At 36.0% G+C, this 25545-nt stretch overlaps 2 protein-coding genes across 7 annotated transcripts in view; one reads left to right on the top strand and one right to left on the bottom strand.

Annotated features, from left to right (window-relative positions):
* The window catches only part of CNTRL (centriolin), a 75430-nt gene extending 71952 nt beyond the window's left edge, over window positions 1-3478 (top strand). For all 5 annotated transcript variants that reach the window (XM_036218243.1, XM_016155929.2, XM_016155930.2 and 2 more), the window contains one exon: window positions 227-3478. The gene's annotated coding sequence lies outside the window, so the exon portion shown is untranslated. The remainder of the gene's footprint in view (window positions 1-226) is intronic.
* RAB14 (RAB14, member RAS oncogene family) lies at window positions 1918-24909 on the bottom strand. Of its 2 annotated transcripts, XM_016155934.2 has the most exons (8): window positions 24675-24909; window positions 16710-16768; window positions 15607-15660; window positions 13594-13771; window positions 9860-9926; window positions 6168-6255; window positions 5833-5863; window positions 1920-4532 (listed from the first exon to the last, which is right to left on the bottom strand). In XM_016155934.2, exons 2-8 carry the CDS (start codon window positions 16759-16761, stop codon window positions 4355-4357), a joined length of 648 nt encoding a protein of 215 aa, XP_016011420.1. In that variant the 5' UTR covers window positions 16762-16768; window positions 24675-24909; the 3' UTR covers window positions 1920-4354. The 2 variants fall into 2 exon arrangements, with proteins under 2 accessions (XP_016011421.1, XP_016011420.1); XM_016155935.2 differs by lacking the exon at window positions 24675-24909 and having other exon boundaries at window positions 1918-4532; window positions 16710-24354.
* Between the last annotated feature and the right edge of the window lie 636 nt (window positions 24910-25545).

Raw genomic sequence — 25545 nt, 5'->3', positions numbered from 1 at the left:
AATACTTTCAATTAATTAGAAGGTCTCGAATTCTAGCTTACCATATAGTCTTAAGAAAAGTAAAATTTTTTCTTGGATAATTTTGTACAATGCTTTGTTCACCTTAAAACATTTTTCACAAGTTCTCAAATATATCTTTTACCTCTTAGCCAGCATGCTGTCACTTAGTTCTGTTAACACCTGTTTTTACTGTCACCAGAATTCATCTTCCTTTGTCTTACTATAGGAAAAGAATGGCTCAGCCAATTGAAGAATACTATCTTGCATAAACCTATCTGTGGAAATACCTTCACTACCTCACTAACTTCATAGTTGGAACACCACTTGGTTTGTTATCAAGATCCAGTGAGTTCAGATGCTAAAAATCCACTGTAGTTTATTTCACCTGCACCATCAAGGCCAGGGCTTTTATAAATCACTTGTACATATGGGAATAGTTGTATACAATTTAAACCAGGGTCCTAGATGGCTGAGGATGTTTTCCATCTTTGAACTGTGTTGTTGCAAAAACCAGTCGATTGTAATTGCAAATTTGAGTGTTTATACTGTTGAAATCTAGTTTAAAAAAGTATACTTAAGCCCCTCTCTCCATTTATAATGTCAAAAGTTATTTTTTGGATTTTGCTTAAAATCTATTTTCGTATGAAAATAAAAGGTAAAATAAATTTTGGGCGTCTGACTTTACAGTTCACAGATCTGTGGTAAAGCCTTAATTCTAAGAAATGAGTCTTTCAAGTGGTTTTCCGTCTTTTGCCTGCAGTCGAGGGAATCTTACCCACTGGTAAATTCAAATCGTGTTCAGACTTTAAATTTTTTGAAGTACTGTACTTACTAGCTCGTCTATAAATACATTATTTCTTTAAAAGCAAGAATAGCACCTACTATCAAAATGTGGCAATAGAATTATTCCTATGGTTTAGGTAAAGTATGCAACTACATGTAATAGATTGAGGTTTTAAATTTTTAAATTCCTCAGGACTCTTTCCTAGGCCCCTAGACAGCTTCTGATCCATAACAGGCATTATGCCATGCTACTACACACAGAATAGCACAGTGCAGTAATCCCTCACCACCTACTGAGGTTTATATGCCTAAAAAGCTGTTTGGCAAAACTGGATAATTAAGATGTGGGACAGAGTTAAAGACAAGGAAAATGATATAAAATTTACTAACATACACTAAGTTCTAGAAGACATCTACTTCCATAAAAATGGTTTGGTAGTGCCTTCTGTACTTACGTTCTTGTTTCCTTTTCACATCTTAGCAAACCACTTAGAAGCCTGGCCTGTTTAGTTACTGAAATCCTTTAGAGACACATTTTTCTGTTCTATCCATGTGCTTGCTGAATGAGTGAAATATTTCCTTTCTAAACTGCCACATAAAACCTCTTTATATTCACAAATAAACAGGAATGAAAGGTTATCATTAGGTCTTCTGTTTAAGGGTCATGAACTGAACCACATGTCTACCAAAAGATCACACTTGGAACAACAGATGTGTAGGCAAAGAAGTTACTCAAAACTACAGTCTTCTGGAATTCGAGGTGAGGTAATTAATGTATGAAGCCAAATATCTGGTTCCAAAAGACATTTTTTTCCAAAGAAACTTTACTACCTCTAGTATTGTGAACGTCACCAACCAAGGAAAATAAATCAAGGTTACTGCATCAAACACTTTATTATTCATGGAGAATGCTTGAACATTGTGCTGGAATGTCTAATGCATAAAGAGTATGGAGCACCAATTACTCATCGGGAGGGCCTCCATGTAGGTGCGAGGACGAGTCACCCAGAGAAACAGGTGACCACACAAGTAGTAAGCTCGCATGGATTAAAAATGAAAAGAATTTCACATTCTCGCCAAAGTGCACTTGCCCAATGTCTGGCACACAGATGTTACAATATGACAATTTGCTTCTCTATTTTTGAGCACCCAAGTTTATTATAAGGGAGTACACATGCAAATAACAATTTGGCCCCAAGTACAGTCAAGGGAGAACACCATCAGGCACCAGATGTGCTGATCACACACTGAATTAGGCTGACTGAAAACATGGCAAGTGTGATCCAAACACAAGGATGACAACTGTAGCTCAGTTGGAGATGTGTTTATATGCTACATACGTAGACTTCTCTATACAACAAATAAGGACAATTCTGCAATAAAAACTGACAACTTATGCCAAATAATTGTTTGCCTGAAGAAAATATGAAATCCTATTATAGCTGAGAAAATAATACAAACAATTTAAATTTAATCTAGATACAGGTACTTTATTTACAAATATTTAGATTAATAGCATTTTGTTACATCAAATGAAGAGTACAGCAGTCTGAATAAATCCTGTCACAAAAACAATAAGACCCACTGTAACTAACTTTGGGAATCAGGGTATTGCACCTAAACAAGCCGTAGTCTTTAGGTTGTGATTGCTACCTTATATCCCAATGGGTGGTTTATTTTGTCTTTGTAAATATATACACACACCAGCAGGTCATGGTCCCTGGGTGAGTCCCTTGTGATGCAACAGTGTAAGCAAAATGGATCAGTCTTTAACAGAATATACCAATGTACTCCAGGAATCTTATTTTTAAAAAAGCTCAAGACAAAAATAAAGACGAATCCACAAATTAACCAAATCCTGTATTCTGCACATTCCAGTTTTGGCTTTTATTTAACATTGACTATACAATACTCTGGTACTACCACACGTTTATAACCCAGAAAGGTGTATTTTTTACTTTAGTGTCTGTAAAGAGGGATTTAAAATGTGTATTTCAAACACAGCAGTTGAGCTGAGTGCACTTTATATAATAACCGAGTTTTACCTATCCTACTTCAAATAACTTCTGAATTTCCAGCCTGAAGAAACTCAATTAGAAATCAATCAACAGAAGTAAAGAACTTGGTAAAGCATAAGTTTGTTGTCTTAAGAAATAAGATTGCTTCCCTTGCAATACAGTATTCTTTCAGTTGCCAAACCATCTATCTAGTGCAAAGTAATTTACTTTGTATCAGCACAAACATTGAAACACTGTTAGAAATGCTTTCTTCCCTTTTACAAAACAATTTATGCCAACATGACATAAAATAGCCCTCATACTAAGAACACAAGGGATATCTTAAATTATTTCACTGTAGTGTTAAAAATGCACAGTTTAAAATCCCTTAACAGCAGACCTGTGGTTCTGGCTGTCCGGTTCAGAGTCTCACCATTCCAAGATAAAGGTATAAAAGCTTAAAATGTGCAATAATAAACCCAGCCTTTTTTCTTTTTCTATACAGTAAGGCAAGAAATGCAGCCTGTAATGCAAAACGTTTACAAAAAGAGAAAAGCAGGTTAGCACATTGTCGATTGCACAAGAACAGTTAGGAAAATCAGCAGGTAAGCCACAGTGCAAAGATGGAACAGAATCTGCTAGTGTTAATCCTCTCACGCTAGGAGCTCTTTCCAGCATAACGTCCCCAAACACTGCCAGCACCAAAAGGTGAAGCCAGTATTACTTGTGAACTGCAGTTGTATCTATTTCCTTGTATGAAATGGAAGGGTGTAACATGGTCACATATAGGTCATACTGTACAAACTGGTATTTTATACTGTTCCAATGCCAGTAATCAATTTATTTTCTTCATTAAAATAATATACACAGAATGTATTGTTAGTTCGATTCCTTCAAATTTTATACATATTTACTTTCTGCTAAAGAGAATGGGATAAAAATGGTGTAAAAAAAAAGATAAAGTTATTAAGCACAAGAGAAAAAGATAAATGGATATTTACCCTATGCAAGGCTAAGACAGAAGCAAACCTCCAGAAAAATGCCACCCACACAACAGGGAATTTATCCAACAAAAACAAAAGAAAAGCAGTTAAAGAACCCCTTCTCTATCATCAGAAGCCATTTCACAGCAACAAACTTATTAGTTACAACAGACACACTTGAACAGTTAAAGATGGGGAGAAAGGCTTAAGATATCAAATTAACCATACAATGAGACAAAGCCTTGCCGAAAAGAGGGAGGGCTAAAAATCAATGAAGTCCAGCATCAGTGCTCAGTTTAAATCATGTATTGGTGACATACCTATTACGAGGACAATCAAGGGGGGAAAAAAAAGTCTAGATTTGCCATGCAGGAGAGATTTAGTACTCTACTTGCCTTTGATAACCTGATTACATCTAGTTGTTTAGCAGTTTAGTATTGTGTTAAACTGTTTTTACAACAGAGGAGTTTTTTTCTTTTTTTCTTTTTAATTAAACCCAGTAAGATGTACAGAAGACAATGAGGCAGTAAAAAGTACTGCTTCCAACAGACAGAGGTGAAAGGTCAAATGAGAGCCACGGCAAAGAGGTCACTAGCAGCCACAGCCTTCTCTCTGGGGTTGGGGTTCGCTGGTTAGCCGGCCTCCCTGCGGGGCTGAAGGTTTGTGCTGTACACCAGACTCGGCAGCATTCAGATCCAGGCTTCCATCCTGAATGTTCTGATAGATTTTCTTGGCAGCCTCAAGGAACGCATCTTCTACGTTCTCTCCCCTAAGAGGCAAATGACAACTTTATTTGAGAGCCATCATTTTCTACAAAAGATAAGACATTGCACACTGACCTTTTGCTAACCTTTAGTCAACTGCCATGATGTCTTCAACTTAGCCAATGTCAGAAGACTGAGCTAAGAGAACATGGGAAAATATTTTCTGTAGAGAGTATATAAACACAATGCTGAGCTGTTTCTACAAACCCTATTTAAATAACTTTTAATCATTTAAATGCTGAATTATTAATATATGACAGTTAAGATAAGCCATTTCTGTAACTCAGACTATTCCAAACAATGAAATATTTCTCAACATGCAAACTTGATTCCAGAACTTATGTAGTCTGATTAGCCAAGCATGAACTGTATGTACTGTTTCTGTCATGGGATGGTGATACAGTCCATGTTCATTTAGCCAAGCATACACTTCAGTTCAGTTCTCTTAGGACTAACAAACAGTATAGATGAGGGTAAAAAATGGGGGCTAGTGTCTCACCACTGAAAGGGATTTTGAGTTTAATAAATGAATAATGATGATGGAAGTCCCGGGGTGTTCAATAAGGACATGGAGTAACAATATGAAAATGTTAAGCATGTTTCTGATTACTCTTACACATTGAGTACTAAGTCGAGCTTTTTATCATGATCAGAAGGTTGACCAAAGGTAGGACAGTATTTGTCTGAAGGTCACAGTTTGGGTTTTATACCTAGGTTCTAAATGAAGAGGGCGACCAAGCTTGAGTCCAAGATGCCAAACCCAACCTCAGTTGTGAAAGTCAAACACTTTTGAAATGTTAACACAATTTCATTTATTAACCTGGATTATCAATTGGCATAATCAAGGTATATTTTAGGTAAAGTAACAAAAAGATATTTTGAAATATGAAAACAGGAAGCAAAAGGATGTTTGCTTACTGCTCTTCCTGCCATAAGCAATACACATTTATATATTATATATTTTATGTACACTTGACCCCTGAACAACACGCAGGATAAGGGCACTGACCTCCCTTGCAGTCAAAAATCTGTGTGTGACTACAGTCAGCCCTCCACACATGAGGATTCCCAACTACACTACTGACCCTAACCAAGGCAGTTTGAACTACGTGAGTCAAATGAACTGCGGTCAACTGAAAAAAAAATCCTCAGTATAAGTGGACACATGCAGTTCAAATCCAAGTTGTTCAAGGCTCAACTATATGTATGTGTGTGTGTGTGTGTGTATTACATTTTTCATATATATGGTTCTAATTTGAGAAATTTGAATGTAACTGAAAATGATCTAATTTTAGCCATACTTACGTTTTTGCACTTGCTTCAAGGAACAATAAGCCTGAAAACAAAATTCAGACTATGATTAGGACATTTCAAATTAACTCATAAGAGCATCCTCTTCAGTAACATCCGAATAAGTTTCCCACCAACTTTCAGTATTTTATGAAACAGTATGAATTTGAGATGGCGGGAATAACAGTACTACCCCCAATATGAATTCTCAAACACATTTTACTATTTCCTCATCCTTGAAATTTGAGCAATTTGCACTTTTAAAAAACTATCAAATAATTTGCAGGATCAAAATTTAGAAATCCTCCCAAGAGATCTCCCGAAAGAGCCGTTAAAAGTCTTAAACCCACCATTTTCTTCAGCAAACTGTTTTGCTTCTTCATATGTAACATCTCTCTGTGCCTCCAAATCTGCTTTATTTCCTATGAGAATTATTACCTAATGTGTAAAAAAAAGATATCTTAAAACAAAGCAACCATTTACATCAACCATTAAAATTCTGAAATCCAAAATCTTGATAGAAAAAACACATGAGCCTAAAAAGGAAACCAAGTACTAGCAATTATCCACCAGAGAGGACTATACAATCATGAAGCCATTAGAATTCAGAGGGATCCCAGCAATCATCTAGGCCAGGCGTTCACAAACTTTCTATAAAAAGCAGGGCATATATATTTCAGGTTTCTGGGCCTCATAGGGTCTCTTTATATATGCTTTTTTTCCTTTTTTTCTTTTTTTGTAAGCCATTCAAAAATAAAACAACCCATGAGGCACACCTGATCTAGAACAAAGATTATGATTCATCTAAGTTTACTAAGGGTCCACAGACAAGCTCCAGGGGATCTGTGAATGCACTGAAATTAAGCAAAAAATGCTGTAAACAAGGGCATTCCCTGAAGAAAAGTTTGTGGCTTTCATTAGATCTTCAAGTTTCTGGGACCCTCTAAAAGTTTAAAAACTACCAGTTCATCTCCTTCAGGTTAAGGAAATTAATGCTCAAATAAGGCAAAGGGACTTGTCAAAGGTCAGTCAGTGGTAGGAGGACATCAGAAACCAGGTAGAAAACCTAAACTGTGACCTTCAGACTAATACTGTCATGGCCCGCATTATCCCTAGGCAGGACTAAGTCTGTAGCAACTGATAACAAATGTCAGTGTATCCATGGGGGGGTGGTAGGGGACACAAGAGCAGTGAGTTCAAATCCAAGGCAAAATATCACACAACTGTATCCACTTTGGAACCATTTTATGTAAGTGAAGTTAGGCCAAAGTTAAAGGGAGCTCTGAAAAGTTCTAGGAAAAAAGTATGTAGCCTTGAGAAATAGGTCTTTGACCTTTATTAGGGGTGTGGGGATTGGGAGGATTTATGGATAAACTCTCTCTGTCTATATATAAGCTTCTTTGACACCAACTGGTAAACCATGTCCCCCTTCCCCTTCCAAACAGATGTGGTAATCTAGATACAGATAATTTAGGAATAGGTGGTTTCAACTTAAAGGAATTTTCACCATAAACTTTTTTCCAAATTACAGCCCCTGGCTCTCCCACTTCCAAAAAAATGACGTCCAATAAACTTTTGGCATCAATGTAAACCTTAAGCAAGGCCAGTTAAATAGTATAACAAAAGTGAGAATTGTCAATTGGTGTAGACAACTGACCACTGGGGAGGGAAAGAAGTTTTCATATAGAGTCCACTAGTCTTTTGAAGAATAAGATAACGACACTTAAAAAGAGAAATCAGTTTTTTTTTTTCTAAAAACTAAGACTAGTAAGGTTATAGGGCCATTATAAGACAGGTACTCAAATCAAGAAACGTTTGCTAAATGGAAACACTGCCTCCTTTCCAAATTCCTTAAGAATTTCCAAACTATGCTTCTTATCATCCTGAAAATGGAGACAAAGTGGCATGCTAACACGACAGAGGTACAAAGTAGTATCACCAATAAAATGAGAACGTTTACACAGCAGTCTCCCCTTAACCGTGGTTTTGTTTCCCAAGGTTTCAGTTACCTGTGGTCAACGTATCGCCACAAACGTGAATACAATATAAGATATTTTGAGAAAGACCACGCTCACATAACTTTTATTACAGTATGTTGTCATAATTGTTCTATTGTTATTAATCTCTTACTGTACCTAATATAGGAATTAAACTTTATCATAGGTACATATGTATAGGAAAAAACACATTAACTATATATAGGGTTTGGTATTATCTATGATTTCAGGCATCCACTAGGCGTCTCGGAACATAGCCCCTGCAGATAAGAGCGGACTACTGTAATTTCCACACAGAAATCAAACACAACGTTTCAGTAAACATTAACATTTGAGCTGAACCTTTAAAGAGATTTTTTTTCTTCTGAACACATGCTAAGATTTTAAGAGGCATAAATGAGGCAGGAAGGACATTGCTAATTTTTTATTATACTCCTCTAAGGACCCTTTACAGTGAGTCTTTTGGGGCTTTTTTTTTTTTAAGCATTTTACTTTAAATAACTATAGAAATTTACAATAATGACTACAGAGGTCCTACATACTCTTCACCAAGCGTCCCCAATAGTAGCATCTTACATCTTACACACATATAGTACACTCAAAACCAGGGAGCTGACATTGGTACAATCTACAGCTCTTAACTCAGATTTCACCAGTTTTACATGCTCTCGTGTGTAGTGTTCTACACTATTTTATTGCAGATGCAGACTTCTATCATCACCATCAGGATACAGAGCTGTTCCATCACTACAAAGGGACTGCTCCGTGCTGTCCTCTTTATAGTCAACTCACACTCCTCCGCCCCCACTGCTAACACCTAGCACCTCTGTATCTGTTCCCCATCCTCTATAATTCTGTCTTTTTGAGAATGTTTTATAAATGGAATAATACAATATGTAATCTTTTGAGATGGATTTTTTTCACTCATGATAATGTCCTTAATATCCATCTAAGGTGCTACAGATATCATAGTATGGATGTACCAGACTGATAAATCATTTACATATCGGTGCCCTTTAGGCTGTTGCAAATACAGCTGACATGAACATTCATCTATAGGTTATACACACCTACAGTAGGTTTAATGTGATAATGGATGTGAAAGTTCTAGGCACAGTCCCTGGCATAATAGGCAAACCATGTTAACTCTCAATATGATTAAACTGCTGTTCCCTAATGAAAGCCAGTCTTACCACTGATTACATATTTACTGAACCAGGCCCTTGCTAGGTGCTGGGGCACAAAATTCAGTGAGAAATGGGCCTTGCTCCCAAGCAGCTCAGAGTCAGCCACAGCGCAGTGCCTTTCCTCACTTGTTCTTGGAGTAGCCTCAATAGCATCTACCGAAACCTTACCCCAATGCCCCAGCTTAAACGCCACCTCTGTAAAGATGGTTTCTCCAGATGGCACCAGGTACTACTCATCCTGCCCCTCTCCCCAGTGCTACACCAGTCACTCTATTTCTAACTCATTTCTCACTCTGCTTTTGAGCATAGTTATCTGTAGTCCCACAGGTAATCTCCCTGCTAGACTGTATCTTTTGTGGGTCAAGGACCCATATTTATCTTCATATACTGCAGAGTCTAGCATGGTGGCTAGCCTTTAAAATCTCAGTATCTTCTCAGTCTGGCTAAGAAGCTAATTTTTTAAAGCATGTAGGTCTTTAATTTTAATGGAAATTTTGAGATAATTTAGATTCACATGCAGATGTAAGAAATAAAAGAGAAATTCTTTGTATACTTTCCCCAGTTTCCAATGGTAACATTTTATAAAACTAATGCAGATCCCTTTAAAAGTGATAGTTTCATGACATGAGATCACTATCCCATTTATAACTTTAATTTTTTTTAACCACAAACAGAAACAAAAGCCATGTAATGACACCTGGGGTAATGAGTACTGAAAAAAATGTTTTCTTCATTTAAGAATAAAATTAAGATTCTCTCATTCTTAGTACCCAAACACAAAAATCACACTAGCGAATAACTACTTTTCAGTTAGCTTTGATCTTAAATTTTCTGTTTAGTAGATATCATTTAACTTACAGTATTTGGATTGGTGAGATTTCTTGCATCTGTCAACCAGCTGCTTAAGTGGTTATATGTACTTCTTCTGCAAAAATTAAAGTTTACATCTGTGACTGCCACATACAATTGCCATTTCAACAGAAAAAAAGAAACTTCAATATATATTTAAAATATACGATTAAATCAACAGACCCTAAAAAAGTATGTTTGCTTTCACTAGACTGTTACCCTGAAGAATAACAGTTGTGGAATGCACACACATACTTTTCAAATATCTGGACAACCCCATTATTTTTAAATAAATAACTCAAAATGTGACAACTCTGCTAATTATTTATATGTCAGGAATAAGATTTTTACATTTAAAAGTACCTACACAAACCAACCAATAAGTAAGCAAAGAACACCACAGAAAATTGATGGAAAACAATTCTAAACCCAGAATTTCCAACCAGAAAATTAAAATTTAAAAATCATCCAGACTTTCAATCACAAAATACAGACAAAGTAGTACCAAAATGTCTAACCAATGACACCGTCAATTAAAACCACTTTTACATCTGTCTTTAAATTTTTCAAATTAGGAACCAAGACAGTACACTGGTATGAAATTCATCTTTCTTTAAAGAATATGCTAATTGTAATAACATTAAAACTAGCTTTAATTAAAAAAAGGCAATTAATACATGTGACTGAAATTCAAATATCAGGGAGTTGAGTTTATCCTAACTTTGTACACTTATTTACCAGTAGCTAAATCATTTTAGGATTTGGAATGCCCAATTTCTCTCCTTTCTCCAAGAAAGAGTTTAAAAATGCATAGGTTCATTTGCACTAGTCAAAGAGGCCCTAAAATATCAAACAGATTCAAATAATTTATAATATTATACAAAGTATATTACTATTCATCAGAGTTTACCAAAGGGATCAAAATAACAAATTTATTTTAAATTTGTATTTTTCAATTAGAGTTGACATTCAATGTTATTTTATATTAATTTCAGGTATAACAAAGTTTTTGAAGGTTAAAAATGTTTGATTTATATAGACTCACAGAACATTACTCCATCTTATTCATATAATAGGTGAGGAAACAGAAGCCCACAAAGATTTAAATAATTTCAGAGCCAGGCCTAGAACCCTTTACACACGTTGGGTCTTCAAAATGTTTCAAGTTTAGCCTTGTGAATATAATCTCCATAATCTCTGGCTGCCGGTGCTCATATAAATTTTATATTCTAAACATTTAATCCTTTCCCAGTGGGAATGGAAAAGAACTCCTTACTCTGACTCTTTTAACTGTTATATTATACATAAATCACCACATAAATGTGCAAAAAAAGGCCACATAGATCAAAATAACCTTTTCCCAATGTTTTAAAATTTTCCAAGTAAATGATGATGTCATTTAAAAAAGAAAGTAGAGGCACCTTGCTTTTCCACAACAAAACTTTAAATAACACAAGCCCCAAAATATTTATACTGATTTTGATGAATTTTAAAATGTCAAAGCTGACAGGAAGAGTAAATTACAAACTGGCATCACTTTGGTAAACAGAAAAATCACATTCTTTGTAAGTGGTATCAATATAACGTAAACCATATTATTTACATGTACTGCAATTTCTGCTAATAGTTCTGGTAATTGTTTCATTAATTTAAACTTTACCATCGTAATTTCAAATCTATAAAATAGTATCATCCAAATATTCCTTAAGTTGTAGAACTAGTGCTAAAAAAAAGAAAAAAGTGCTAAAATATCCCTAACTTTGGCATGAATATTAGCTATGTCGAACTACTGATAGAGCCAAACAAACTGCCGTGATAAACTATGCTGTCAATTTTGGGAAGTACCTGTAACAATTAGTTATGCCAAGAGTAAAAAGTATCATTAAGGTAAGGAGTTTTAAGTTTGCAAAATATCAGGAATGGGAAAAAATCAGTGTCATGGCTGCAGCATCAATGTCACTATGTAGTATCACTGAATCAAGAAAGTACTTGTCTAAAACTTAAAATACTTTTTTCAGTAAACAGTTTTATTGGGCTATAATGAACATATTAGTAAGTTCACCGTTTTGAAGTATAAAATGTAGTCATTTTAAGAATATTTATAAAGTTATCCAATGATTTCATCACCAAAAAAACAAACAAACAAACAAATCTCATGCCCATTAGCATTCTGGCAATCTACTTTTTCTGTCTCTATGCACTGGCCTATTCCGGACGGTTCATATAAATAGAATCACACATGTGGCCTTTTGTTTCTGGCTTCTTTCACTTAACAAAATGATTTTGAGGTTCATCCACTATATAGCCTATATCAGTGTTTCTTTCAATTGTTAAATTATATTCCATTGTATGCATATACCACATTTATTTATTCATCTATCAGTTGATGGACATTTGCTGTTTCCAGCATGATGGACATTTGCTGTTTCCAGCAGAAGTATTTTTGATGACTTAAACAGACACACATTTTACCAAAAGTATTTACTATGCTCAAAAGGTATGTTTAAAAGCAAAGCAAACATGTATCAAATCATCACACTGTACACCTTAAACTTTCAAAATGTTATGTCAATTATATCTCAATAAAGCTGAAAAAAGAAAAAAGCACACACACACCAAAAAAGCAAAACAAACTACTACGCTATACACTGATATACTCTACGCATATATCATCATATTTAAATTTTATTAATAATGCATATAGTTTTTAATTAAACGAAGTCTTTAGGAATGCATCCCTCATAAAAAGAGGCCCTGTATATATGGCTAGGTTCTTTACAGTCTTCCCACAAAAGTATTTACTGGTCATTGCCTGGCTACATGGAGAGCATTAAAACTGTTTCACTGTGTTTTAGCCTGAAACCACCCAATTCTAGGAAAAAGCATAAAGCATTTCCCAAAAGGAAATATGCTTGAAAGTCTAATTATCACTTAGTCCCATTCACTCATGCTCACCCCACCCCCCAAAAATGAGACAGTCACAATGCTGCAGACTGACACTCTGCATTAATGTGAAAGGTGATCCAGTTTATTTTCTAGCTTATAGCAGGCAAACAGCACAGAGTTTAATGAAGTAGCAAAATTTCCATGTTTTCCAAAATCGAACATTTATGGTCTAGTTATGTTACTTTGTATAAAGTGCTCTGAGTTTCCTGAAATAACCAAGTTGAAATACACTTAAGCTCACTGTCTGAAGTATTGTAAGCCACTTCATTCCATTTTAGGACAATAAAAAAAAAAAATACAGGATTAAATACTCAAGCACCTTCAGATGCAAGCATAAGAATTTTTTTAATCTACCATGTTGGATTAGCAAAACAACTTAATTCCTTGCTTGGCCTTATTTTGAAAAGGCATAAACTTTAACACTAGACAGTGAATAGAATAACTCCTCAAGACTTGCTTGCTTTCTACTGAAGTGAAAAGAACAAAGTTTGGTATAAAATATTATTTCACCTCAAATAATTCAACTGATGCTGCTTTTCAGAATAGTATTCTTCTGTCAGCTCCACCAGCATCTCCTAAAGTTTTTCTTCAGTCATACTCACTTTCAGAAAAGGAAATCGACATGTTATGTCAAGTCTTATACAGCAATTTAGAGAAGAAACCATAAAACCTGAACACACATTTATCGTCACACAATTACAAACTGAAGAATACTAAATCGATAAAAAAAAGAAACCACATTGCCTAAAGTAGATTTCTAGTTTCCAGTATGAAGGTTGAAAATTATTAATTCTTACCTAGTGATATCATACACCATAAGCGCTCCTGCAGCTCCTCTGTAGTAGCTTCGTGTAACAGCCCTAAACCTCTCCTGTCCTGCTGTATCCCAAATCTGCAGTTTGATTTTTTGGCCACTAACTTCAATTATTCTTGTACCAAATTCAACACCAATTGTGTGAGGACAATCAGCCATAACTGTTAGGAAGGAAAAAAAATATAATATAATATTCCAAGTTCCAGAAATTTTCAAATTAAGATCACTGGGGGAAAAATCCACTGGATAATCAAATAACTTATTAATGCTTGTAAGGCTATAAACAGACTAATGCTAGCACTTAACCCATTTCCATTTGCTTCGAGAACACCTCGCCACTTGCAGCGCTTGCGGCTGCAGCATTTAACCTGAGATAACCGGGATTACAGTCCTAACCTTTCCCCCGAAATTTGCCAAGAAATATCTTTCATTATTATTTTCGCATCACTCTACCATACCGACAGTCTTTGAAAACAAATGACATCATTCTATTTACAGCATTCTGTGTTTAGTAGTGGTAGTTATAAAATATAGTAATTCTTAATTGCTGAAAATGTCAAATCCTAGAAAATGTATCATTCCTAATGCATGTTAACATCATTCTCGGACAGTTGTTGGCTGAAGATTCATTTGATAAATCCGACTTATGTATACATTTGTTACATTAGGATTAGAAACAAATTGTTTAGAAATAACTCCACAGTTTTTATATTTTATTTTCACACTGGAAACCAGTCAGATTTGCTTCAGAACTCAAAGAGCGTGTTTATGTAAAATTAATGCTAGCAAGGAGCTGCACTTCTTTTCTAAATAGGAAATGGGTTAAAAAAAAAAAAAAAAAAAGTCAGCAAAAACCCAGGAGTAAGAAGTCATAGCAATGGACTAAAACAGGGATGAGCAAACTTATGCAAAGGGCCAAATAATAAATATTTTAAGTTTTGAAGGCCAAAAGGTCTCTGTCAAAACTATTCAACTCTGCTGTTGAAAGACAAAAGCAGCAGCCATAAAAATGCAAAACATGGGCATGGCTGTGTTTCAATAAAACTTTATTTACAAAAACAGGCATTGACTAGATTTGGTCCACAGGGTCTTGTTTCCTGACCCATGAACATAAAAGAATTTGCTAATTAAAAATAAAGATTGTAACAAACTCTTCATAATACCAACATTATACTATTTATTCTTCTTTACGAACACTGCATGTAACAAACCAATCAATGATTTTAGGACTCTAGGAGTTATTAGTCAAATAAATGTTCATCCTTGAAAATGTTACTAATATCTCAAAGAAATCACCACATTTAATATTTACATATAATTAAATAGTGGCAAGTTATATATGTCTACTCCCATAGGACAAGTTTATTAGTCCTTTCCTTATAATTAGGCCACTGGAAACCTAAACCTACTATTCTCTGGTACACTGGACATTTCATAAAATGTTATTTTAAGCAAAAGAAAAAAAACGCCACTGAAATAATTTCAACTACACAGAAACAACTGCAGCTACATTTAGCCTATCAGGTCCATAAAATAAAAAAGCTCCTACCCCTACCACCCAAAACTGCTATACTTTGAATCTTAAGTTATAAATGTAGACAGAATTCCATTCAAAATATTTCCAATCTGTTATTTAGTTAACAAATAATATATGAAGCAAATATCCCCTAATAAGATAATTTCTATAATGCAGAGAATAAAAATATTTAAATTTGAAATTATAGTACACATTTTAAAAATGGTTTTATCATTAAAAAAACTAAATAAGTGAAATGAATTATATATGGCATATAAAAATCAACACTCTACATATTTGGGTACACTTCATTTTATTTGTACCTATTTAAAAATAAAATCACTCCCTAAAGACAAAAGTGCATATATAGGGAAAGGTTATATTCATATGCATAGAGTACACTGAAAATGACATGTCTTAAAAAGTAGAAAAGTGACAATAAGGAATTCACTAATGCTTTACCTTACATATTAAACTTACATTTTTTTTCTGTAAATTGGTGAAGCAAGCAAGATTTTCCTACTCCCATGTCCCCTGTTTAAAAAAAAAAGTTTCAAGTGGCAATTACAATGACATTCTCAATTTTACACTCTTATAATTAATTACATGCAATGACTGCTATATCCCTTACAATATTACAAATTTCTGGGACACTTAGAAACATTGGATTTCTCTAATTTATAATGAGTTCAAAAGATCCTACAGGTCAGTTTTCACTATTTCCAACTTTCAGCAGTGACGGAATTTGGTTATAAATTAATTAATAGCCACCAACTGGAAAGTGCTTTTCAACAGAGAAATTGTTGTACTGGTGTTTTTTACTTTGAGCTATTTCAAAGTTGTTATTGTTTTTTACATTGATCCATACATACATAAAAGCAAAAAGGCTCCTACAAGTGACAAACAAGGGAGAAGCACATAACGAGCAGAAATAACTTCTGGAAGCCTAATTCACTAGATCCCATCTTATCTCATATTTATTTTTTGTATATTCCACAGAAGAAAAGAATGTATACTACATGAAAACCGTAACAGAACTGATGTCACCTCTGTTCTACAGCAATTTAACCACTGGTGAGGAGGAAGCATTACAAATAAGTTCAACATTAAGTCAAACTCTTCTCGTGTAAAGAATTAACTGAAAAGTATGAAAAGTACTTGTACTTTCAACTGTGCTCTTACTATACTATACTTGCGTAAGTAGCACTTTCTTTTAATATGAGCAAAATCTTGAAACTTCAGGGGGAAACCACTAATATTTTATTTTATGTATATTACACAATTATTCTGAATCAACGTTCTCTAGCAATTCTTGGAATCCAGAGGGCTCTGAGAGCTTTCGCAGAGCCCTCAAGAACAACCAATAGCACTCCAAAAGGTACCCAGAATTGTACTACAAAAGTATCCAGGGCCACAATGCAAAAGGTATACTGTTAATGCAAAAATATATCTTATCAAAGGAGCATTAATTTTGCATTGAGAAAATCATTCACTTCTGGAATGGTATGTTAAGTATTAGTATATAAATATTTCGTGTATTAACTGTTTTTTGGAGAACAAGAGTATAGGTTAAATAAACTTACCAATAATAATATATTTAAAGATGTAAGAGTAGTTGTATGGTGCAGTTGCCATGGTGGCACTAAAAACAAAGAAAACTGTTACTTCAGTAGAAAAGTACACACAAGTTATCTAAGCTGATCACTGCTATCCTTTAAAGATATATTAAAGATATATGTGATAAAACATACTGATTATAAACAAAATATTGATTACAGTAAGTCAGAGTAAAATTGTATTTCCCAAACTGGTCCAATGCACCAAGTTTCATGGATGAACATTGCTTTTACATTCTCACATATCCATAGAAATATAAGAAACCATTCATATTAAAACAATTCCATTATTTCACATTGGAAAATATTCAATAGGAACTGTTGTTACTCAGGCAAATCCCAAACAAGAGAAATCTTTATAAATTCAAGTTAAACATCATTATAAGTAGTCCCCTCTCCCCTTAGAGGTCCCATCCCTATTAACTTGTCAAGTGAATTACTGATGGCCTACTTGTTAAAATCTCTGATTTTACATCAGAATATTTTCTTAAAGTAACCACTAACTCATAAACACAAAATAACATTTTTACTCTACTTTAAATCAATGATTAGTATATTCCAAAGAAAAGCAATCATATTACTTCCAAATCAATGTCAGAATTAGAACCATATGAAACTGTTTTATAACTTTTTAAAAAGTCAATTATTAGAATTTCATGTGGCCCAACCTAATGTAGGATTTGAAGATTAACAATATATCAAATATCAGCTACATACTATTTTAGGAGCTGAGAGAAACAACAGCATAAAATATTACTTGTGGTTGTGAAATTTGAAAGTATATTATGTAGAAGATAGTTCAGAAAATCAAAGCCCATTCCTTAACCTCAGATAGACAACCTAAAGAATTTTAATTTCTTTTAATAACTTAAAAAAAAACCCTCTCTAATTTATTCAAATTAATGCCTTGAATGTGTCAGACCCTGTGCTAGGTACTAGAGAAATGAGGTGAATTCTAATACTGGTAATAACTTTCAATAAAATTATTCTCAAACCAGTTTTCAGTTTAAGCAAAAACAAAAATTCTTTATATAGATGAAGTGTGACCTCCATCTTAAAAAAGTATGATTTCCAGTATTTTTTAATCTGGTTTTTACTGTTTTGGCCAACTGTCACATTACACAAGCTAGACATTTGGTATGACTGGAGCAATTCATTTACTGAAATTAACACCTTACTACATATCATATTTTATATATTTCTATATAACTAATAAAATTTAACCTGTTAAAAAAGTATACCTTTGAAATAAGTGAATTATTATTACTAAAAGGAAAGCTGTAAATTATTAGACAATTGCCTCATAAAATAGTCTTCTCACTTAGTTGTATGAATTACATTCGACAAAAGTAGATGCCCTACTCCCCGTTCCGGCTTGACTTGTAACACATTTATAATCAGTCTTCGACATTACAGAAAACTCCTTTAACCAGTTCCTTCAGGAAAGGGAAGGTTTTTCTAGTTAGATTAAATCTAATTCTGATTATCCTAATAGTTTGATTCTCTTTTTCCAAGACACTGGGGACTCAAAATCTTTAAGAATGAACTAAGTCCTGAGGCTAAAATTGGTGTGAATTATTCACCAGACCTCTGAACTAGATCTCAAACGCAAAGAATAAAATAATCTCTCACAATAAAAACTGATACTTACAGGTTATTTCTTAACTTGTACTCCTCCCAGACTCTTTTCTTCTAATTAATTTTTACCTCTCCTTTCCCCATTCAAACTTAGGGAAAAGTAATCATTTAGTCACATTTAAATTACTGTTTCTCTCATGTTCTTCCCCTTCTAATTTTCCTATTTCTTTTCCCTGTTCCTACTGAAAGTTATAGGTGTACATACTTTGCTTCCTTCCATTTTTTTGTTTTAAAACTATGGGCTCTAACATAATCAATCTCTACTTGAAATGCTCTGAAGGCTAATCATAAATTGCAACCCAATTCCAGTCTGACTTATTTGTGTACTTGCTAATTAATTACCACACAAGCATTCATTAATTATCTACCGAGATTAGTAATTCTGAAAGTTTTTTAAAATTACCAAGCATTAATTGGTATATACGATTTTCAAATAAAAGAGAATGATCGCTCGCTATTGCATATTGCATAACCCAGCACCCTGTCTCCACCACGCAATTTACTGGCTCGAATTTCTTTTTTTTTTTTTTTTTCGGTTCAATTTCTTAAAAATTACAAATAAAACCTCTAAAAGCAGAGTTAAAGAAAAAAGACTCAATAATTTCAGTAGACAAGGAAGGCAGAAAATATGTAGCATTGTAGCCACTAAACCCAACAGGTCCTCCCTTTCTTACACTAAGGTAAAATATTATCTACTTTTACACATAATCCCATAGTTTATTGATAACATTCAATCAACATTACATATTTCCTGTATAAAACTGTATTCAAGTGGCCCCTTTTGAATATTAACTATGCTTAACAGTGCTTTCACAAAAGATTTCTCAACCTCCTTTCTTAACACGAAACATACCACTTTAAGGTGAGAAAGCGAGGAATACATTTTTAACTATGCTTTGGAAGGCGGAAAAAAAGTTTTCCCCTATTACTTAGGAGTGCTTTTGCTTTACTTACTCAAAAGTAAAAAAAAAGGGGAGGGACTTAAGAAATGTTAGTCTCATTTAAACACTGACGACAGTCCACAAAGCACTATAAACTCCACTAATTAAAACCCTTGGTAATATTCTATAATTCGTGCACAACTTTTGGTATGATTAAAATGCGCTTCCTTCTATGTTTTACAAAAAGCATTTGAATACAGTTAACATGTACATAAGATCTCCTTTAATACCTTTGATTTGTTTAAGGGAAAAAAAGTACTATATTCAGACAACAGTATCATTCCATAGAATGAAAGACTTGTAAACTAATAACTGCTACAATTACCATTTATTAGGTACTTAACACACACCAAGCAATGTGCTAAATATAAATAATTTACATGCGATCTCATTTAATTCTTTCTACTACCCTTATAAAATAGTGACTCTTATCCTTATTTTACAAATAAGGAAAGACTGAAGGTAAGTAACATGCCCAGGTCAGACAGCTAAGTGGTCAAGTCTATAGTGAACTTAGGACTGTTATGGCTGTGAAGAACCTTCCTCTTAACCACTACACCATCCTGCCTCCTCCACAGTTAGGAAATGTAGCTGTGAGTACATCTATGAAACCCTACAATTGTACTTTGGGGCATAAATCTTTCTCAGTTCACTTACTTGGTTCTAATTTAATGTTCTATATAAGCAGTATTAAATAATTACCGTCAGAGGAAGCACTGTGATCAGGACTTGTAGATATGGATAAATGATAATAACTAGTAATGATAATTCATATTGTATCCACTTACAAAAAAGTTTCTGAAGGGAACTAACATTTGGTGAGAGTAAACCATGTAAAGATCTGTGCTACTTTTTATTGTCTTATAAATCCTTACTTAGTTCTCTTAACTGCAAAATCATTATCATATCCATTAAAAAACTGAAGAAACTGAGGTTTGGAGAACTTCACATTTGGCCAGTGTGACAAAGTTAGTAAAGGCAGAGCTGGTACTTGAACCCAGGGCTAATTCCAAAGAACCTAGGATAGATTATTAAAGGAATATATATGTAGACTGATAAAATAAAAGCGAAAAATCAGAATCAGAGGAAGATGAATAATTATAACAAAAATTTAGGGTAATAGTTTTACTATCAGTACATGTAAAATTTAGCTCTAAATTTCTTGGGTGTCAAGAGAAAGGCTTACTAAATGCATAATTAAACACTAATAATTGTGTGTGGCCCCTTTTAAATATTAACACTGTTTCACATTGCTTTAACAAGGGATTTTTCAACCTCATCTCTTGAACATGAAATATACCACTGTTAAGATGAGAAATGTACTTTTTAAATGGGGTTTGCTATTGCATAAAACTCTGCAATGTGCTTTTTTCACTTAACAAAATCATGGATGTTTCCAGGCCAAACGAATACACCTAAATGGTTATTAAATGCATAAACAATAATTATTGTTGTGTCAAAATAGAATTTCATGGTCTCCATCTACAGAATCAAACACCTTTCCAAATAAAATGATATAAACGTTGTTAGTAACTACTTTTGAAATGTATATATAAAGAAGTGAAGGTAGCCACTTTCGTACACTCTGCTTATGGGAGTCTGAATTGCAATAACATTTTTGAAAACTAATCGGTATATATCTTAAAATGTTAAAAATAATCCAAATCACCATTTGGCCAGGAAAACCACTCAGAGTGCTCTACAGAAACAAAAGCTTCAGTGCACAAGGTTACAGGTTCAAATGCATTTAATGCAGCAATTTTACAGCAAAAAACTGGAAACAATCTACACTCCTATCAACAAGGAATGACTGATAGCACATCTGTACTATGAAACAATATACCTAGTTTAAAAACCACTTAGAAATATATGTATCAACCTGGAAATAAATCCATAATTTTCTTAAGTCAAAAAAGGCTGTTGCAGAGTTTAATGCAACAGCATATCTCATTTTAAACACATGATATGGAAAGGCACACACTAGATTGTGAAAAACGAATACATAGGCTGAAAGGAGAAGGGAAGGGGAAAGCTATTAACTTTCTTTATTCATTCTTGAACCGACGTGAGCATGTACTATTCTAAAATATTCAAAGTAGAGAAAATAAAGGACTGTTAAATATTTTAAAAGGATTTTTATATACAATTCTGATATAAAACAAGTTAAAGAATAAACAAAAAGAACTGCCCATTCATAATGTTTCCAACATTACTTATTTACCTATATAAAGGGAATATCACATGAATATCATATGATCAGCCTCAAAATACAAAGAGAAAACACCTCAATAATCAAGGATATTTTTTGTTTTGCTTTTTAATATAGTTTGGTTCCTTACTGTGTTCACTTATGCACTATGACTAATCCTTTCACAACTGTTCTATAGCTATTTTATTCTAATCCTTAGAACACATAATGTTACTGTGCAATTTTTACATAACTGATTCAAGACAACATAGGAAAAAAGCAACCGCGATTTAAATTTTGATCCTCACTGTTGAAATTATTTTTTTTACATGCAAAACATCTTGTAAAAACACCAAAGCCAAGGCAGAGTGCTTTTGTGACTCCAATATATTTGTTGAGCACCTACTAAGCACAAAACCTTGTGCTAGATTAGGACAATATAGTGATGATCAAAAACAATACTGTCCCTGCCTTCATGAAACTCAAGAACAGAAGCACTGTGATTTGCTTATAGACCCAGTAAAGTGGAATACTACTTCATTTGTCAGTTGAGTGGACATAAAACTTTGGTAATCTAATCTAATCTAAACGAGTGGTCAATTTCCTTTCTTCAACAGTAATACAACTTGTGAAAATAGTCCTCCCATTTCTGGAACTCACTTTAAAAAGCCTCACTATTGACAAGCAATTTCATGTCACATTTTTATACAAATAATGTGAATAAGGAAAAAACTGGATTCCTGAATGTGTCAAGAGAAAAGAAAATGTTTCGGCTAACTATGATAGTATGCTATGAATAGGAAATAAAGTGCTCCATTACCACGCCTCTGTTCAGAGAAGGAAAATATTTAGGAAGGGAAGAAAAAACATGCACTTAACTACTGCAGTTAAGAAGATCAGTAATAGTGAAAATTTACTGATGTGATATGACAACTGAGATTTCTTTGAAAATAATTTGGTGGAGAGAGTACAGGTGTCAACACTCATCACTGTTGACACTGGCTAACAAGTACATGAAGACTCAGCATACTATTCTATATTGTATGTTTAAAATTGTCCAGAGTACAAAGTTTTTAAATAAAGTGAAGAACATCTTTGATACGTGTATTTGCACATTGCTGTCTCCACCCACATCTGGCATTTTTAACCACATAAATATATTTCAAGCTTTTTTGAAAAATGAAGCATCTCTCAACAGCCCTGGTTTTAACATTTTATTTACCTTAACCAAAGGTTTCCTCTAATAGTACAGTATCTTACTAAGATTATGCAAAGATATTTAATACTGATAAATATCAGTTGTAGGAATTGTTGCATAGTTGAAGCATGCCACAACTATGACGTTTAACATAAAATATAAATAGCAAAAACTTTTAAGAATGCTGCTTTAATTCCAAGGAATTTTTTAGGTTATTAGAACCTAAGATTTTACACCTTTAAAATAATTGTTACTTATGGAATCCCTAATATATACCAGCTACTTTATAAGCAATCTCTAACCCTAAAAACTCACAGATGAGGAAACCAGCTCAAAAAGGTGATATAAATCACTAAAGAGAAAGGCCCATGTCTAACTCTACAGCTCTCCAAAGTCACACTCCTCTCATTTATTCAACAAATATTAACACTCACTACATGCCTGGCACTGTTACAGTAGGCAAGGGGGCACTTACTACATGGCAAGCAACCTGCTAAGGGTTTTTAATCCCATTTAATCCTAACAACTCTAAAATGTAGGTATAGATTAGGGCTCTGAATTTCAGAGGCTAATTTGCTCGGTCACTTAACTAGAAAAAGTACACTACAATGCCTGGAGGCATAACCAAGTAAACGGTGGTAAGAGAAAAAAAAAATTTGTAAAGTCTTGTGGGAAGGAGTAGAAGCCAGATTACTGCAAAGTTAAGTTTGTCCTCAATAACTACATCTAAATAAAAGGCCGTTGTAATAGTAATGAAATGAATAGTAAACTTTACAAGAGTTCAAATGTGGGCTCTGACACTTGCTGTGGGGGCCACCCGCAAGGCACTTGCCCCCTGGGAACCCGTTTCTTCTTTAAATATAAAATGGAAATTCTGCCATCTCTCCTGTGGGGTTATAAGAATGTGGACTGGCAGTATAGTGGCTGACATGACAGTCTTTGGGTTATGAAGGAGCAATTAGCTGTCATTCAACGCAAAAATAGGAAATAAGCTTATAGCTACCTTTTAAACAGTCATGTCAGTAACCCCTGCCCAACTTGAGTGTTGGTAAACACCAGCCACAGCACAGCCTGCTGAGAGGCCAGTTTGCATGCACCACCTTAACCGGCCACACTACAACTTCAAGCCTCAGTGTCCTCGCTTGTAAAACTAAGATCGTTCGATTTACCACCAAGAGCTACAGGAAGCAAGACACCTAAATCCGTGCCTGGCACACAGTAAAGTGCAAACCATCGAAACACGCTGGTTCCTTCTTTTCTTCAATTCTAGAAATACCCAAACTTTTGGTCTCCTTCATTATTTGGGGATGCTATCTGAGCTCGCAGCCTTATCGGATGTTACGGGCCTTATAGGGACACTCCAATCAGAACCTCGCAAACCCAGACCCAAAGACCCCCTTCTCTCCAGCCCGAGTCCAAAGACAGTCTACCCACGTCGACAAGGACACCGGCGCTAGTCCAAGATGCCGGCGAGGCTGCGAGGTGCTGCCTTTTGTACTCGGGGCCAGACGCGGCCTATGGGACGGGGTGCCACGTCTGGGGCTCGCGGGCTGCAAGGCGGCGCGGCTCGCGTGGGTCAACACCGCGGGGGTGGCGTGCTGCCGCCGGGACCCGCGGCAAGGAAAGACGAGTCTGCGGAGAGGCCAGCACGACCGGTCCGGCCGAGAAGGCGGGGAAGGCGAAGCCACACACACCCCACCCCGCACGCCTCGAAGCTCTCCGCTGGGCGGGGAGGACCGGCGGCTCCCGCGGGCGCAGCGCGGGGACGCCCTCGCCCCCGCACCGGAGTCCCGGCGGGCCGGGCCCCGCGACCCCCACCGCGACCCCGGGCCCGCCGTGGCCTGACAGGGCCTGCCCCGCGGCGCCGCCCGCCCGCGGCCCTGGCTCGCCGTCGTCCCTCCCGCTGCCCTCGGAGAGCCGGGCGAGGAGGCCTCGGCCGGACGGGCACTGCGGAAGGCCCGGGTTACCTGGGGGGTTGCTGGTGGCTGGGCAGCTTTCCGGGCGGGAGGGAGGGAGTCAGGACGAGGAAGAGGAGTGCGGGCGCAGCAGAGGAGGGGCGGGCGCGGTCGGCCGAGGGCCCGGCAGGTAGCGGGCTGGCCGAGGAAGTGCAGACGCACTGGCGGCAGTAGCGGTGGCAGCGGCGACTGCTCTTGCAGCTCCCTCAGGATCTTCCTCGGGCAGGTCCAAGATGGCGGCGCTGCCTGCACAGGGTTTCCTGTCACCCTCGCAATGGGCCGGACCACAAAAGAAGGGGGGAGGAGGATGCGCGCGCAGCTTGCGGAGCCCGGAAAAAGGTGGCCCGGGCCCGGCTCGCTGGCCACGCCCCTTCCTCAATTCTCCCCTCTGGACTTGTCGCGCCGCCTGCGAGGCCCGCCCGGCTGGTCCTCACGCTTGAAGGGGCGGAGGGAAGCGCCTATGCGCAAGCGCAGTCTACTGCGCATGTCCGCGTGGAAGTCGCTGAGGTACGTCTTGGGTCCCTCAGGAATGGGGTTGTCGCTCTGAGGACTTTTTACTCTTTAATGCCACTCACTGGACACTTACCGTCCACTAGCGACAGTGCTAAGCACGCATTCACTTCGGCGAGTCAACATGTATTTATTGAGCGCTTCGTACAAAGCGGTGAGCAAGGCACACTAGGTCCCTGTCCAACAACCTCAAGAAGTCCATATCCCCATTTTACCGATGGGAAAACTGAGGCTCAGATCAATCAAGTCACTTGTCCAAGATCTTGCAGCGAGGAAGTGGCACTTTTGCCCTATGTTTCACCTCTATCTCTTTTAACTTCCCTTTAGGGTTGACTTTGACGGGCAGAGAGAAATTGTGAATACATTTTTCACA

This window comes from Rousettus aegyptiacus, unplaced genomic scaffold (assembly GCF_014176215.1).
Source record: "Rousettus aegyptiacus isolate mRouAeg1 unplaced genomic scaffold, mRouAeg1.p scaffold_m13_p_3, whole genome shotgun sequence".
Taxonomy (NCBI): domain Eukaryota; kingdom Metazoa; phylum Chordata; class Mammalia; order Chiroptera; family Pteropodidae; genus Rousettus; species Rousettus aegyptiacus.
Note: the sequence above shows the minus strand (reverse complement) of the source record. Positions and strands in the feature narration are given on the sequence as shown.